The sequence below is a fragment of the Poecilia reticulata genome, linkage group LG11, assembly GCF_000633615.1.
Source record: "Poecilia reticulata strain Guanapo linkage group LG11, Guppy_female_1.0+MT, whole genome shotgun sequence".
Taxonomy (NCBI): domain Eukaryota; kingdom Metazoa; phylum Chordata; class Actinopteri; order Cyprinodontiformes; family Poeciliidae; genus Poecilia; species Poecilia reticulata.
In genome coordinates this window covers 27,112,240-27,129,165 of record NC_024341.1, presented here as the reverse complement: position 1 = coordinate 27,129,165, position 16,926 = coordinate 27,112,240, and the positions used below count along the sequence as shown (strand labels likewise).

The following is a 16,926-nucleotide window of genomic DNA, read 5'->3' as shown; positions in this document are numbered from 1 at the left end:
TCTGCTCTTATTCCAAGAGGACATCTGGGTGGAGAAATAATAAAGGCTTCCTTGATATTTCTCCCACTCTGGTCTTCTCACCAAATCTCTTTGACCTTTAATCAGATCAGAACAAAACCTTCAGTGAACCAGGAGGAATAAATCTCTGTAGATGTTTGTGTGGTTTGGAGACAGCAGGAGGCRTCTTCTGTCCYGCAGCTACAATCTGACTTCCTGTCTCTGTCAGTCCATCAACGTCTCTTTRACATCATTASWGGACAGAAATGAGACAAAGATCAGATCATGGACTTACKTTTTGCTTCAGGAGGTGGAGGACATGATGACTGCTGTGAAGATTTTAGTTCTGTTTAGAGAAATAAAAACTGTTTTAACCTCAGTCAGTTATTTTCTTCTTCTAAAGTTGAACTGACGAATAAACATGTTCACAGTAAATCACTGGGATTATTGTGGATGTAGGAATGCTACACCTGGAATAACCAGCGAACTAAAGCTTGAACTGTCTGGTCAGGGATACCCTGGCTGGATGCAGTGGAAGTGGCTCCTATACAGAAAAATGGCCAATATAATGTTCGGGAGAGACGCCTGAACTCAAAGGAACTTTCCGGAGAAAAGAAACTGAACCCATAACGAGGACGACAAGATGGGAAATCACAATCAGGGATGATCATGTTAATAAGAATCCAGAATCGAGCTTCTGATAGAGAGTCAAATATTTGGGGCTGTTTCGACAGCAGAAAGTGAGATGAACTGCGAAAGAAAGCTCCTCTCCAAACACCGTCTGAATGACACCTGAACCTTATGGACATCCTTCAACCCTGACAGTCTCACCTGAGATATTTTTCCCCAGAGCTTCAATCTCCTCTTTCAGGGTTTGGAAACTTTCTCTGGTCTCCAGCATGACAAACGCTGAAGGAAAAAACAAGAAAACAGCTGAAGACAAGATTCATTCAGGGTGAAGATCTTCATACAGATCATCTAGTTTCTGTTTTGACATTCAAGAGTTAAAGTCAGTGAAAAGATGATCCATCAGGATGAACTCACAGAGTCTGAAGATGACAAAAACAGCAGCAGCCAGCAGGCAGACCAGAACCAGCAGAACTACTCCCCCTGCTGGCAGCTTGGAGGTTCTGCTGGGGTTTTCACCTGAGGAGCATTTAGAKCAGAACCGGATCAGAACCTGGAGACGGACTCACAGAAACTAACATCTGATCTGATGTTCTGACCTTCTTCACTGTTTTGTGTTCGGCTCATCATGCAGACGCTTCTGTTCAACTATCTGAGAACCAAAAACAATGTTTTTACATTTTATATCCATTTTATTATTTCACCTCTGATCACAGTTCATTTCAAAAGGTTATTGATTTATTATAAATGATTGATGAATGTGAATGTTTTGTGCCTCTTACTTTCTTAATAGCAGGACGTCTCCAGGACGTTTTCAGTAAAGCTAAAACAGCTGAAYGAGTTTTATTCTCGTCTTTCTTCACTCGTTTGGTCAATAAAATATCCTTCGGAGTTATAAAGGCTGCATATTGTATAAAATGTTTTATATTTAAATCTGGGCTTATTTCATATAAAGTGACAAAGTTTTGTATCTTTGTGCATTCGTTAGTTAGAAAAGTTAAAACTCACCATAAATGTGTCTCTGTCCTCTGCAGGCGGAACAGAATGACTTTTTCAGAATATCTTCATGCTTCATATCTAATGAAACTTCCTGTTGATTTTGATTAAAGATGTTCTTCATCTGCAGCCTCCTCCCAAAGGCTTCTGTTTTTATTTATTTCATTAAAGCTTAAACAGTTTCTGCAATAATAACTTCCCATCATATTAATAATACTTTACATTTTTATTTGCTACATTATGAGGACCTGCTGTCTGTTTTGTTGACTTTTTGTTGTTTTCAGACTAAACATTTGGTGTTCAGAGATCTTTTTGTGCTCTTAATGTACACGCAGAGTCGGTCCGATGATGCATGAGGCCCAAGTTCTAGTTGAGCTCACCCCACACCGGTCACCACAGATCCACAGACCCACTTTTTGATATCATCAGTGTTTGGTCATTTCCCATCCAATTTATTTAATCTAGATGTGCTCATAYTGACTGAACATGCTAGTGTTTTGTTTGTGGCTTTGGAGTGGACAGAAGTCACATGTGGAGTCCCTCAAGGTCCAAACTTTGGACGTCTTCTATTCAACAGGTTTGTGCTCCTGCTAGTTCAGGTTCTAACAAGAAATAAAGTGAGTTATCACAGCTACGCAGATGAGACACAGCTCTACATTACGATGTCACCAGGTAACTCGAAAACTGTCCAATCACTGAACAGATCAATGTGTGAATGAGCCAAAACTTTCTCCAGCTGACCAGAAACAAAACTTGAGTTATTATCTTTGGACCTAAAGAGGAACGACCTAGAGTTATAGATCTAGAATTATAGATCTAGAGTCAACACAAGCAGCTTCAGTCACAACAGTAGCTCAGATAATAGACTATATAAAATACTTCTGTTAGTTTATAAATCACTGCATAGCTTAGCGCCAAAATACAGTAAAGCTCTGCTGTCATTGTATCGACCTTCCAGACCTCTCCTGTCTTCTGGGTGTTTTTATGATGTAAATCACTTTGAACTGCTTTGTTGCTGGAATGTGCTTTACTGAAAAACTTTAACTTGAACTTGGTTGGATTCGGTAAAACCCAAATGCCTAACGTGGCTTTATACTAGTGTGACGACAGATGTGACACATCTGGTGTTGGTACATTTTCTACCTCCTAACCAATGAGCTGTGTTGCATTGCCGTACCATTGTCCAATCTGCAAATGAAGAGTCTAGGAATGGTGTGTGGTACAGGTTGAAAAAATAGCACACCGAACTGCACCGACCCACACACAGGGAAAACAAGCCATTAGCTCTTTTGTTGTGTTGGTTCAGTTTCTTTCAGTCTGCAGCAGTTGGATCTTTTCCTTTTGTATCTTGCTCTTTGCCAGAGCAGCAACAGGTCATGTTATGGAGTGACATGTTGTCTTACATTGGACTCCATCATTTAATGGTCCCACTCCAGGAAGGAACCTTTGCATTGTATTTTGACATTATSGAGCTATTGAATTTATTGAAGCAGTAAATTCAGTGTATTTTATGGATCCAGGTTAATCTGGTGACTTGGTTCCTCTGAGTCACTCACCGTTGATGTTCCCATCCTCAAACTCCAAAGATACTTAGTTTGGTTGATGCTCAGATACTCAGTTTTATAAATCCCATAGATCTGATTAGTCCTGGTTGGAAACAGGTGTGTAGGTGCTGATTGCTTAGCTACGCCCTCTAGTGGTGGAAAGCTGAAATGTTAAGTGAAAACACAAAACAGACGCAATAAAACACCCCTGATCATGACAATCCTCTGTTGACTATTATACTTTGTAGGACTGAATTCTGGCTAAAAACAATTGAAGATGATCTTGCTATTTGCCTTTTTTTAAGAAAAGAGGGTTGTCTTTCTAAATCAGACAGTTTTGATCCTGGTACGTTCTGGGTCGGGAACGTAACACTTAGGCTACGTTCACACGACACTGCCGTCAGGAAACTGGTGTTTTCAGATATCTCTTCCAAAAAGTTCCATATTTATACAGCACCACCACAACACATTAAATTGGCTGTAATGGTCATGCCAGGGCACTAGATGGTGCTGTGATTTTAGAATGTAGTCAAAACACGCCAATGCTTTTGACCCTTAGCTTACACCTCTTTCAGAAAACAGTAGTCAATCTGCAATGAGCCAATATATTTATACTCATCTGAAGCTGTACTAAATGTAACTGGTAAGTGGTACAACACAGAACATGCTACCCACCATTGTTTTTGCTGGTGTCTACCCATCGAACAAACCCTGCATGTGTGCTTTTACACCAGCAGAGTACTTCACACCTCTGTGGGAGATGTTTCTGAAAAATGTATCTCCAAGACTTGGTTTAAAAAATGCCGGTGTAAGAGACTCTGGTTACGGGAGATATAAACTCCCGTAACCAGCACAAATGTTCTGGTTTCACTGGACCATAACATTTTTATAGATGGTCCCTCGGATTGGTCCTGAGTCTCTATTAAACCAATTAATGACACTGTAGAGGTCTATGTCAGGTCAGATGACCAAACGATTTTCATAATCTAAAAGAAAATTAGGGTGGAGGAGCACGATATAAAATTTAGAGCCAGAGAACTTTTAGTGCCTATAACAAACCTGTGAGCCTGTACATAAACTGGACGTGGACAGCCACCAGGAACAGGAAGACACTCAGCGCAGAGATATGATGTTCTCTGATGCAGCTCATAAACTACCAAACAGGAAATATGATTTCAGTTTACTGGCTTATTGATCAGATCATGGCAAACATACAAACACTAAAGCAAAGGCTGGAAAATGTGCCATATGCACACAGTGTAAATGCCCTCACTGACCATATGGGTGCGTATTTACTGCAGAGGCCGCCCTGCGGTGCAGCGGAGCCGGACACTGTGAATTAACCCTTAGTTGTAACACCGCATCGGTTCAGAGCTTTGTCACTTTTCCTGCAGCTCAAAGTTTTGTCTCCTGTTAGCTTCAGTTATCTCAGAGCATGTTTCACAGTAGTCCAGTATTTTATAGTTGGCTCTGAAGGACTGCAATAGCTTATGTACAACAAAACTCAAATCTGGTTGTGTACGAGGCCAAGTAAATAAGGTTACCTGCCGTCTCTGCCTGTTATTCATTTTCACAGCATCATCACTGAATCTATTCATAGGGAGTTGATCTTGGTCTTTGAAATCTTTCCAGTGTTTTTTTCCACTCATTTCTCCTGTGACATTCTTACACAAACTTCAGTTTGATTAAAATTAGTGATGGGTCCGGCAACACCGATGTGTCGGCGCATGCGTCAAGCCCACAGACCAAAACCCGTGTCGGTGTGCGTATTGGTCTCAGCAAGTCACGTGACCGATACAGGAACTGTTTCGAAATGACATTAACGCGCCAAACTGTGTTGATAAGGAAGCGAATCTGTCAATCTGTCAATCTGTCAAGAGCATTTGCCAAATGAATTCTTGATCTTTTACAGCTTTGGAGCAGCTTCAAAGGAAATGTTTCTGCTGTGTGGGACCATTTTGGTCTTATTTTGGAAAATACATTTGTTTTCATTTTGTTGTTTCATCCGGTTCTTGTCAGTTTCTACTTGATCTATCTGAATCCAAATTCAGCTGAAATTGACTCTTAGTTTACTTTCATATTATGCTCTGCAGGTTAAGTGTCGCATATGTTTAACTAAACTGTCTTATTGTCTCATACCTGCTCCTCTCTGCTGTCGATCTTCACCAGGTCTGATCCCAGATCAGTGCAGGAGCCTCTGCTCTCAGTCCAGGTGAATCTCTTGGTGTTAAAATAATAACACTTGCTTTGGTTTAGCTCCCAGCCTGGGCCACATTTCAGACACGAKGAKTCTGWCCACACAATAAAAACAAAAACCTCACTGAGTCAGGAGGAAGGAAGTTGTTGATGTTCCTGTGATTGTGTGACTTACTCATGTTTAYTGCAGCTGGAGGAGGAAACGCAGGAGCTGGTTGACATGTTGAAGGAGGTGAAGGTGATGGACATGTAGTAGTTCACATTGTTTCAGAGAGAGAATGAAAACATTTCTTCACAGTAAATCAACATCCTGTGGAGAACGTTGCTAATATCATGAGCTTGATTCACAAACCGTCTCAAATTAAAGATGTCGGCTCTGAACGTGGTGAACATTTTCCAACCCTGACAGTCTCACCTGACAGGTTTCTCCTCASAGCTTCATTCTCCTGTTTCAGGGTCTGGAGAGTCTGATTGGTGTRAATCTGRTCAAAYGCTGGTTTTAGATGAGAGAGCAGTTAGTTTGGAGGAGTTTAAAAATCAGAGTTCTGGTGATGGAAAGTTCAAACTCCACTGAGTCCAAGAGGCATGAATACATTTACAAGCAGCTGTACAACCATAAATAAGTCCAGAAATTAAAAGACAACCATTACATGTTTTATATTCAAACTTCTGTTTGCAATTGATGACGTGTCACAACAAGAAAAATGAGTGAACATTTTGCCTYTTGCTTATCAAACAAAACAAACATTAACACCAATAAACTAAAAGCAGGTCAGTATTGATAATTTATTGGAACAACAAGTTTCAGTCTGAACTTTGAGGAAACTTTTAAACTCTGACAGTCTCACCTGATTGGTTTCTCCTCAGAGCTTCATTTTCCTCTTTCAGGGTTTGGACGGTTTGATTGGTCATCAAAACAGCAAAAGCTGATTAAAAAAGACAAAAGTTATTTGATATTTAGTGAAACATAAACCTGGTGTTGGTTTATGAGTTAATAAATAAAAATTCTGTGAAAGATTCAACCAACATGAACTCACAGAGTCTGTAGATGACGACAACAGCAGCAGCCAGCAGACCGACCAGAACCAGCAGAACTACTCTCTCTGCTGACATCCTGCAGGTTCTGCTTGTGTTTTCACCTGAGGAGCATTTAGAGCAGAACCGGATCAGAACCAGAAAATGGAGACAAACTCACAGAAACTAACATCAACCTGATGAAACTCTATAAAAATAAAAACTGAACTGCAGACACCGCCACAGGAATCTGCATGAAGCTGCAGCTGGAAATGTTTCCTTAAAAACAACTGAAGCCTAAAGATAAAGTTGTTTCTGGAAAAATCTAAATTAAATCAACACTTTACTAAGTCTGGTTCTCATCAGAACTGGTGTTAATCCAACATGTATCCTACTAACTTGTTGAAACAACTAAAACAGTCAATAATCTTTAACTCTGTTAAACGTTTTTGTCCTCAGGTTAGAAATGTGTTGAAACTCTGACTTTGAGTCCATTTGTCCTGTAAGTGACCCAGAGGAGGGACATRATGAAATCAGGCTTGTGTAACCAGTTCAGATGAAACGTCGTCTTGTTGCTGGTTTGATGCCAGCCTGAAAGACCAAACACTAACATGTTAAACTTGCGGCCTGGTTATCATGACTCATCTTCTCTCTTAGCGGCATTTCAACATCTGGATGTTGAAATTCAGGTTTGGTCGGCCTGCATAACACAACTATTTCTACAAAGACACTGAAATCAGCTGAGCTGCCCAATCTGAAGCCAGGTCACCAAGTTGTCTTAGATCGTTGCTGAACCTCATTATCCCCCTGCAGCGTCTGAGTGTTTGGAAAACATCCAAAGCAAACGTTTTACACTGGAACGGATCGAATAAGGAAAAGTACTGATCCAGAACGATGTGGAGTCGGTCAGAACCAGGAGCTAAAGAGGACCATATATGAAAAGTGTGCATGTAAAAAAACTTTGTCTTATAGGATGAGGAACAACAAATATGGTGGTGACTGTGTGTTGATTAGAGCGTTATGAGAGAGTCTGTATAGATCAACAGGGATTTCTGTGATTCCTGATGGTTCAGTTGTTCTGATATCAGCAGCAGACAAATAAAATCCTTCAGTTTAGCTGAAAATCTGAATCAGGAAGAAAAACGTCCTTAATTTCCTGACATGAAAAGCTTTGTAATCTATTTATTATAATGAAGTAAAGTTGGTGCATCGTTAGGTGACTGGGATGAATTATAACGTATGTGTTACTGACCTGTAACCACTTGTAAAGTTCCTCAAGACGACATTTATATATTCATACAAATCACATTTTATTCTGATTTTCAAGAAATTAAAGGTCAAGTTCAGTTCAGTTGGTTCATAAACTGAACTGAACTGTGATGTGGTTCATGATGCAAACTGTAAGAACGTAAACAAGAAAACAAGAAGTTCTCCAGTTCAGTTCTTCAGAAATACCACTCGTTGTCATGATGAGGAGTTGCGGTGCGGTGAGGATGTACGCCATGAACCCAGATATGAAGGTGAAAATGTAGGTTTGATAATGAAACAGCTCACAGACAGTCTGGGAAACTGGCAGCACGGCAGACGCAATGGGCAAAACTGGTAGTGACAGTAAACAGACTGGACAACGAGAGCAGGAGCCGACATACGACTTCACGGTTCTGCTATGACGACTGACTAACGTTAAACCGATTCAGGACTATACAGTTCTACTGAACGGCTAACTGAGCGAAAATAGCTGACAGGCGTGAGACGTGGGACCTTAGACAACTTACGACAGACTGGTACGACAAGGACCCGACAAGAGACAAGGACATCAGGGAGGGTCAGGAAACTGGACACACCTGGGAACTAATCAGGGGACCGACAGGACGACACAGAGACTCACACAGATCTGAAGAACACAGAAACCCTAAAGTAAAAACACAGAGAACTCAGAATGGGAAAAATCCAAACCCTCCACTTGGCTTCTCCATTATTTGACTTGTTTAACTTTCTTCTTTCCTCTTTTTGTGATTTCATATCCATCTGTTTAACTCAACAGTTAAAGTGACTTTGGTTTGTTTCTGTTTTCCTTCAGTTTGGATGTTAAACGTCTAAAAAGCAGTTTGTGTTCAACCTGTTCATCTGATGAAGACCTCTCAGCTCTGACTGCAGCTTCTTCGTCACTTCCTGTTTACCTCCACATTAATGTTCTTACCTTCTGTGTGTCTCTGTGAGCAACTCATCATGAGGAAACTGAGGACAAAAACATCTATTACATTGTTTTGACAATGAATTTTGTACGAAGAACAAAGTATAATTTTAAATTATCAGTAAAAATTCTTTAAAATTGTACAAATGTCATTATAAAAAACAACATATAAGAGTTTATTTTATTTGTCTCTTGTTTGAGTGGCTATAATGATGAGTAGAAGAAGAAGAATAAAAGTCAGATCAGATTTTCAAAGTACAGGATTTCTATTTTTTTTTACAAACATGCCTTAAAAACTTGTAGAGGTTCACTTTCATGGAAACAGATATTTACATTTTTAAATCTCCAAGCTACAGTCATCAATACGACGAGAAACTACGGCTTTCAATATTTCACTTCCTGAGATGAATGGTAAGAAATATTGAGTTTTTACACAATATTCACATCTTTAGAGTCGTACTAGTACTTTAACAAGCATAATAATCCAGAAAGAAGATTGTTACATTGCTTGTATTTATTCAGTTATCACAAATTTCATGTTGGTTCTTTTTACATTTCATTGTGACTTTGTTTTAAAATACCCAAAACAAATCATCAAAAAGTGGGAATATTTAAAAATATTGAATAAATGTCCAGTATTTTGATTGAATGAAACAGAAAATCATCTGAACTCACCTCCAGCCTCCATCCTCTGTTGACGTTTCAGTTCTTCTGTCGCAGCATCAGTTTCATGTTTCATGACTTTATGTTAAAGAAACTTCCTGATTAAGCTGATGAAGAGGAGGAGTCTTCACCTGCTGCCACTTTCTCATTATTCTGTTATTATACTGATGACATTTCTCTTTATTATAATTTCTAGTCATATTTATTTCCATCCATCGTCTGTACGGCTGCTGCTCTGATCCATCAAAAATCATTTATCATTAATCTCACATTGTGCTGCAGGTCTTTGTGTTGTTGGTAAACAGCAAAATAAAAAACAAAAATGATTAAAGTTCCCAATATATTAATGCATTTTATTTTAAGTTATTAGCATGGCATGAATACCACATAAACATATATGAACTATATGAAAATAGTGATTGGTGTATTTTTAATAAAAGGTTAAAACAGGATTATTTCATTCTCGGTGCTAAACTAATGAACGACTCTCTGCTGTGGCTGCAGTTCATTTAGCTTCGTGTAAAAAACCTCCTGGATGTTTGCAGACGACATCGTCGCAGTGGAGCCTCTTCAGATCCAGATCATGGAAAAACAACTTTAAACATTCATGGTCAGACATTTTGTTTGGCCCAGACTCTCTTCACACTTCCTAACTTTAGATAAAAATATATTTTCTCTCTGGAAAAGGTTTGGTGAATTTGGTAAAGGACCATGAGAAAACTCTGCAGAAATGAATACATTTCAATTTTGTAGTATTTGGAGCCTTTATTTTATATGTTTGAAATTTAGAGTTGAACATGATCTATGTACATTTTCTGCAAGCTTTATATTGATGAAGCTTCCTATTGAGCTTAAAGAATGAACTGGACAATGGCGGCTTTACTCTGCTTATTAATGATTTAATTTTTATCTTCATTTATTTCAAATAAAACAAATAAACTATTCTGCTAATAATGTCTTAGATGATACATCTCTCTATTTGAATTAGCTTCACAGTTTTNATCTACAGTTTCTCCTCAGATTCCTGATTTATTCATGTAAAGAATCAGTTTGTGTTCAGTCTGATGAAGAGGACTCACCTCTGACTGCAGCTCCTTCATCTCCTTCCTGCTGATTTACCTCCAGACTCTTCATCTTCAGCTCTTCATCGCTGTGAGGACGTCTCATCGTGGAGACGCTTCACTCTGAGGACAAACACACAGACGGGTCAGAGACACGGAGGAAATRAAGTCATTTTRTCTTTAATCTGCATTTATCATCTACATTTAAATCTCAAATATGTAAAACAAGTCGTTACGAAGGATTTATTTTTATAAAAGGAGGTTTTGAAGTAAGTCATGAATTTTTGACCAAKTCCATAGATTTATAATAAACTAAGAAATGTATTTTAATAAATCAAAACGAGACTCAGATGAGCTGCTTCTTATTGAAKTGAMTCTATTAAAACAGGAATAAATATATATTTTAATKAAAATAAAGGAAGAATATTTTCATTGAGTATTTTTTGGAAAGAAAATCATCTGAACTCACCATCAGAGTGTCGTCTTCCCTCTCTGGACGTTTCTGATCGAAGATCTGTCCGTCAGCTTCCTGTTTCACGGCTCTATGTTGAAGGAACTTCCTGTTGGACGTAAAATCTGAACCGAAGAGGAGGATCTGCTTCTTTCCTCTTTATTTAAATTCTGGTAAAACATTTAAACACATAGTTAAATTAATTTTAAACACATTAATCATTCAGCATCGATCTAAAATCAGTCAGATTAAAAGGTTTGCGTCTCATTTTGCTTTATTGAACTTCTTCCTCTAAAAATATAARATATTATGATATAAAATCAATTCTTTTGAGCTTTCCATCATGTCATCATGTTATCCCCTCATTGAAAACAAACCTGGAGTTTTTGCCTTGATTCTTTCATGCATGTTTACCAAACGCCTGGGTGGACTTAGCCCCGCCTTCAGACGCAGCTCCTCCTCTGAGCTGCTGTCTGGAAGCTTCCACCTCTCAGAGCAGCTCCTCCAGACTAGCCAGCAGCAATTAGCAAACATCTGCTGAGCTCATTATAGGAGCTGCTGCTCAGAGCTGATAAAATGTTGTTAAAGGGTTAATAGAGGAGCCATGTTGGGGTGACTTCCTGAAGGCGGAGCTTCAGAAACAGCAGGAGTTTTTAAAGAGACAGAGGCCCAAATTCAAGGTGTTAAATTACAAAGTGAAATTTATTTTATATGTAATATGTACAACATTTTTATAACAACTTGGTTGTGTTATGAAATGGCACCTTGTGCCTGGAGAATACGTAATACTGGCACTTTAAAATGCAACATTTAGATTAAAAAAAGACWAATTCAAATATATCTCATGTAGTTATTACATTTGCTGTAATRAACCCTGATTACTTCCCTTTGAGTCGTGTTTTTAATGCAGTGCAGTTGATAAGCTACCTCTGTTTATTTACCATTTAATTTAGATAGATGTTAGACCAAGTGAGCTGGATAACATTTCACTACTTAAGCTGGCAGTGAGATTTAGAAACATCAGAAACCTGCTGGCAGCTGCATCAGTACAGGAGATGTTTTCTGCTCCATCAGCTGCTCTAAACAGGATTTCACTTTGTAAACAGAGAGAATCTGAACTGAACCAGAAAACCAACGAGATCATCTGATTCCTTCAGTCAGAAACTGATAAACATCTCAGTTCCTGACTGCAGCTTCTTCCTGTTCATCCTCCATAGTTTCTTCATTCTAAACACCCACTGGACACATAAACCASACAGAGTTCATGTAGTTAATAAGTTTATTCATAGTTACATGAGCAGCTGCTGCTTGAAGCTGATAACATGAAAGCTGSAGCTCTGATGGTGGATCTGATCTTTATTTTCTACATGGAAACATGACGAGTCCTGCTGCAGAAACCATCATCCATATGACACCATGCAAAGATTTACACATGAGATAAACTGATGAAGCTACAGGAACTACTTTATGTTGGGAGATTCAGTTCAGCAGGTGAACTGTGAACATGAACTGATTCAGTTTTAGCTGCTGTTAAGGAGGATCTGAACCAGTAAACCCAGTAGAGATGTTCTGGTTCTCCACATGTTCTGCTCYSTATGATGGATCATCAGAAGCTGCAGAGCCTCAGAAATGTTCTGACCCGAGTCACATGCAGGATCCAGACCCGTTAGAACCAGAAGCAGAAATAAATCCTCTGTTAAAGTCTGATGGAAAAGTTCTGCTGCAGGTYCTTCCAGGTTCCTGTTTGTAACTCAGAGTTTTTCTCTTGGTGGTCTGCTGCTGCTGCAGATCAGAGAATAACTAAAGCTGATAGAAAGAATCATTAAAAAGGAGAATTTGATGTTTCAACACGACTGAAGAAAAGTTTAAATGTTTATAGAACCAGAATCTCTGCAGGTTTTTGGTTCAGATTGTTTTATAAACTGAGCTGAACTTCAGACACAGATGATCTGGTGCTGCTGGTTTCTCACAGATACTTTTCTGAGGATAATTACAGGCTTTATCAAACCAACACWTCAGATCATGAGTTCCTCCTCTCTCTCCCATCCTCACACAGTCTTCTCCAGCTGGATTCTGACCATTATTTTCCCAGTTGTCAGGCTCCTTKTKGGACCAAAAGCTCAAACTAAGAGACAAAGAACAGAAACAGGARAAATACAAACTGTGACTTGGATTCTCAAAATAAACCAAAATGTTTTCACTACAATCAAACCTTTCAATTAGAGGTGATCCGTCCACCCAGATCCATTTTTCTTCTTCCACTGAGTCCGTGAGTCCGATCCAGAACTTATCCTCACCTTGCTCCATCAAGCCTCTCAGTCTGCTCTCCAGGTACACCTGAACAGGAGAAGTTGATGAAAATCACTGAGATTTTTCTGAGCTGAGATGAAGAATCATGATGATGAGATRAAAYCAGAGAGAATCTGAACCTCAGCAGAGTTTCATACCTGCTCCTCTCTGCTGTCGATCTTCACCAGGTCTGATTTCTGATCAACGCAGGAACGTCTGCTGTCAGTCCAGGAGGATCTGATGGTGGACAAATAATAACAGTTTCCTCCATGTGGCTCCCATCCTGCTTCACACTTCAGGCATGTTTCCTCTTCAAACAGATCAGAACAAAACCTTCAGTGAACCAGGAGGAATAAATCTCTGTAGATGTTTGTGTGGTTTGGAGACAGCAGGAGGCGTCTTCTGTCCTGCAGCTACAATCTAACTTCCTGTCTCTGTCAGTCCATCAACGTCTCTTTGACATCATTAGAGGACAAAAATGAGACAAAGATCAGATCATAGACTTACTTTTTACTGCAGGAGGTGGAGGACATGTTGGACATGTTGGACATGTTGGACATGTTGGACATGTTGGACATGTTGGACATGCAGGTGTAAAACTTGTACTCCCAAGTTTTATATCTATGTTTAAAAGATAATAAAAGTTGTGAATTTTGTATTTGCAATGCAGAACAGCTGATGAGAACAAAAATAAAACATTAAGAAACAGATTTGCATCATTTGTTGGAAATAATTTTGATCAATCTGTGAACTATCTGGAGTTTTGACCAAAAAAAAACAACAAAAGAAACTAAATGTAACTAATCTAGAGGACAGTCTGAACCTTGAGGTAACATTCAAACTCACCTGAGAGATTTCTCCTCTGAGTTTCTTTCTCTTCTTTTTGGAGAATCTGATTGGTCTGAATGACTGATTATAGAAAAAACATCAGTTAAGATCAAAGTTAGTTTTCATGAAAACTTTACATCTTTCTTCTCAACATGAAGATCATGAAAGTTACAGAAGTAACAGAAAACGTTCGAACAGGTCTGGTTGTTGGTGGCAGCAAATCTACATCAAGGTATCTGAAAAAACTGGCCTAGTCAAAGTACAGACCTAAAACTGATCTGCAGTCTGTAGTGGGACCATCAGAAAGGTCTGTAAACCTCAATGAACTGAAGAAGGAGAAACAAGACCAAGCCTCATGTAAATGACCTCAGAGGCAGCAGAGGTCATCGGGGGGTCAGAGTTCAGCTGCCAGGAAAATGACTGACACAGATAAAACCTGCTGGTTCAAGTAAAACATTAAACTCACAGGCGACTCCAAGAGCGACGAGAGCCGCTGCCAACAGAACAACGAGACCCAGCAGAACCAGACGCTCTGGGGTGACCTTTGACCTCCTGCTGGAGCCGGACTGTTGGATGTTTGCTGAACAGTTTGAACAGACGGGATGCAGAAGGATGTGAAATGAAAACATGTTTTCAATTAAAACCAGAGTGAAACGTTCAGACAGAAGTCAAACTGAGAATCTGATGAGACTTTAAAACTGATTTTCTCAGATATTTTCTGTAATGAGTAATGAGTTTATTTTGTTGAAATCCCAACTAAACGTCCTGAAGTTTGTCGTTGTAACTTTACAAAATGTCCCACTTATGAAGATATTTGTCTGTCTGTCTGCAGAGCTCCATGTTTCTAAGGTCTGTGGACAGTAAACAGCAGAATAAAACTCATCAAACTCAGATGAACACTGGAGGTTTCACACTCCAGTTGTCAGAAATTGCGCCATTTTTGTTAAAAATAAATCCTGCTGAGAAACTTCCTCATTTCTGCAGAACTAACCGCTTCTTATTTCTCCATTCTCAGATAAACAGAGATCGGATCTCAACTGTGACACAGACTGAGTTCATAAAAAATAAAACATAATTAACTGAAATTATGATTGAACTCATAAACATGATATTCTGACCGAACTGCTGAAGATTATAAAGAATATCTTTATCATTCGTTCGATCTGTTTTCCCATGGCAACCAAAAAACAAATAAAGAATAACACCAAAAACTAAAAAATGTCTGTTTCTCAAATCAACAATATGAGTTGAAAACATGTTTGTGGTGTTAAACTATTTACTCATTATTTTGTTCTGATTGTCAACGGAGACAAAGACAGAATCATCAGCTAATCTGAGGCTTCAATTTAGTCAGTTTTTATAGTTTTTACTTAAACACAAAGATTTCAAGCAATAGAGACACAATGGAAGCTCTTTTTCCTAAAAACTGTAAAATAAACCCTCTTATTTCCTCTGTATGTTGATTTAAATAAGTTTTTCCACCAACCTGGTTGCTGTTTGTTAGAGATCTTGACCTCAGAGTAGGTGATGTCCTCTGCTGCGACATTACCTGCACAAACATGAAGCTGTGATGATTTGTTCAGATGGATGGATGGATGGATGGACGGACGCTCACCTCTGGACCTCGGCGTTGTGAACTTCACGTCAGCGTACGTTACATCAGCTTCAGGCATGTTGCTGCTGCTGCTGTGAGTCTGAAGGAGAAATGAAGGTCAGAAGTTCCTGACAGTTTTTTTTAAGCTTCGCCAAGTGAGAGAAGAAACAGGACGTCCCAAAATAACCCAGAAGCAGAAATAAAAAAAAAAAAAAAAACAGAAGTTTGAAGGAAGTTCTTCATTCTCTCCATTACATTTTACTGAAAGACAGTCGACCCACTCACATGTTTCTGTTTTCTTTTTTGGTTTTAGTCACACTTAAAATGTAACATAAATTGTAATATTAGATCAAAATAACTTGAGTAAAGACAAAAAAGCAGCTTTGAAATTGCACAACAAAATAACGATTTTATTCATTTACAGAAAAAAAAATGAATGCAAACCAACCTGAGTCTCTGAGCTTGAAACACTTGTGTTGCTTTTTTCACTCAATATATAAAATCATAATTTTAAAACCTATTTTTGTCATAATGTGATGTTAAAATTAGTTTGATCTGAAACATTTTAGTGAGACAAAAAGTCAAAAAGAAGAAACATGACAGTGTAAAAGCTCTGATGTCACAACGATTTAACCCTTTTATGCAGGAGGATTATTATTGTTAATAACCAGGAAACAACTTTTCCGTTGCCATTAAATGTGATAGCTGTAAAATAGTAAGTCATTTATTTCCTTCCTGTTGACTTTATTATGATTAATATTCTGTTTCTGTCTCTGCGAGGATCAGGGGATTTCCTCTGAAAAGTTGTTTGAGCAGAACGATCCAAATTAAACTAAAACTTTAAGAACAGCTCACATTAAGAAAATCCTTTGGTTGTTGGAGTTCTGAATGTTTCTTTAATAAATTTAGATTAAATCTGAGCTGATTTCACATAAAGTGACAGAGTTTGGTGAAATAAACCTCTCAGCGTATGTTTGAGGGTCTGTTGGTCAGAAAATGTTGAAGCTCTCACCGTAAACGAGTCCGCTCTCCTCTGCAGGCAGAACTGAATATTTATCTCAACATCTTCGCGCTTCTTATCTACTGAAACTTCCTGCTTCTAGTTTTTACATGATTAAAGCTTGTTTATGAATAATAACCTTCATCATTTGACTCGTTTACAGATGAGTCGGTTTGTTTTTGACATTTCTGACTTGATGTTTTTCTAACGTCTTCAGGACTAAATATTTGGTGTTTTAAGTCAGAGATCTTTATAAAGACTTAATGTCAGGGCACAGGGCCGGTCCAACGATGTTTGAGGCCCAAGTGAAAATAAATGGCCACCGTTCCTTCAGCACTCTAAACACTTAGAAAACCGTTAACCGTTAATTTTATGAAGCTGACAGCAGAACACAACCGAGTAACATGAGACTGGGACGCCATAGCTGCGTTTCTAATGGCCATATAATTGCACAATTTGATATTTCGGAAAT

At 38.7% G+C, this 16,926-nt stretch overlaps 2 protein-coding genes across 2 annotated transcripts in view; both read right to left on the bottom strand.

Moving 5' to 3' along the window:
- LOC103473045 (hepatic lectin-like) overlaps positions 1-1,270 on the bottom strand; it is an 11,408-nt gene extending 10,138 nt beyond the window's left edge. Inside the window, exons 1-5 of the mRNA XM_017307382.1 lie at positions 1,224-1,270; positions 1,042-1,143; positions 829-906; positions 293-343; positions 23-95 (exon numbers count right to left, since the gene is read on the bottom strand). Coding sequence (XP_017162871.1) covers positions 23-95; positions 293-343; positions 829-906; positions 1,042-1,143; positions 1,224-1,254 — 335 coding nt within the window. The 5' untranslated portion in view covers positions 1,255-1,270. The remainder of the gene's footprint in view (positions 1-22; positions 96-292; positions 344-828; positions 907-1,041; positions 1,144-1,223) is intronic.
- A 10,734-nt stretch (positions 1,271-12,004) lies between these two features.
- Positions 12,005-15,558, bottom strand: LOC103473044 (C-type lectin domain family 4 member A-like). The gene is made up of 8 exons (XM_017307438.1): positions 15,476-15,558; positions 15,347-15,409; positions 14,327-14,440; positions 13,879-13,941; positions 13,540-13,653; positions 13,191-13,342; positions 12,956-13,080; positions 12,005-12,868 (listed from the first exon to the last, which is right to left on the bottom strand). The coding sequence occupies exons 1-8, from the start codon at positions 15,531-15,533 to the stop codon at positions 12,649-12,651; spliced, it is 909 nt and encodes a 302-aa protein (XP_017162927.1). The 5' UTR covers positions 15,534-15,558; the 3' UTR covers positions 12,005-12,648.
- Positions 15,559-16,926: the final 1,368 nt, after the last annotated feature.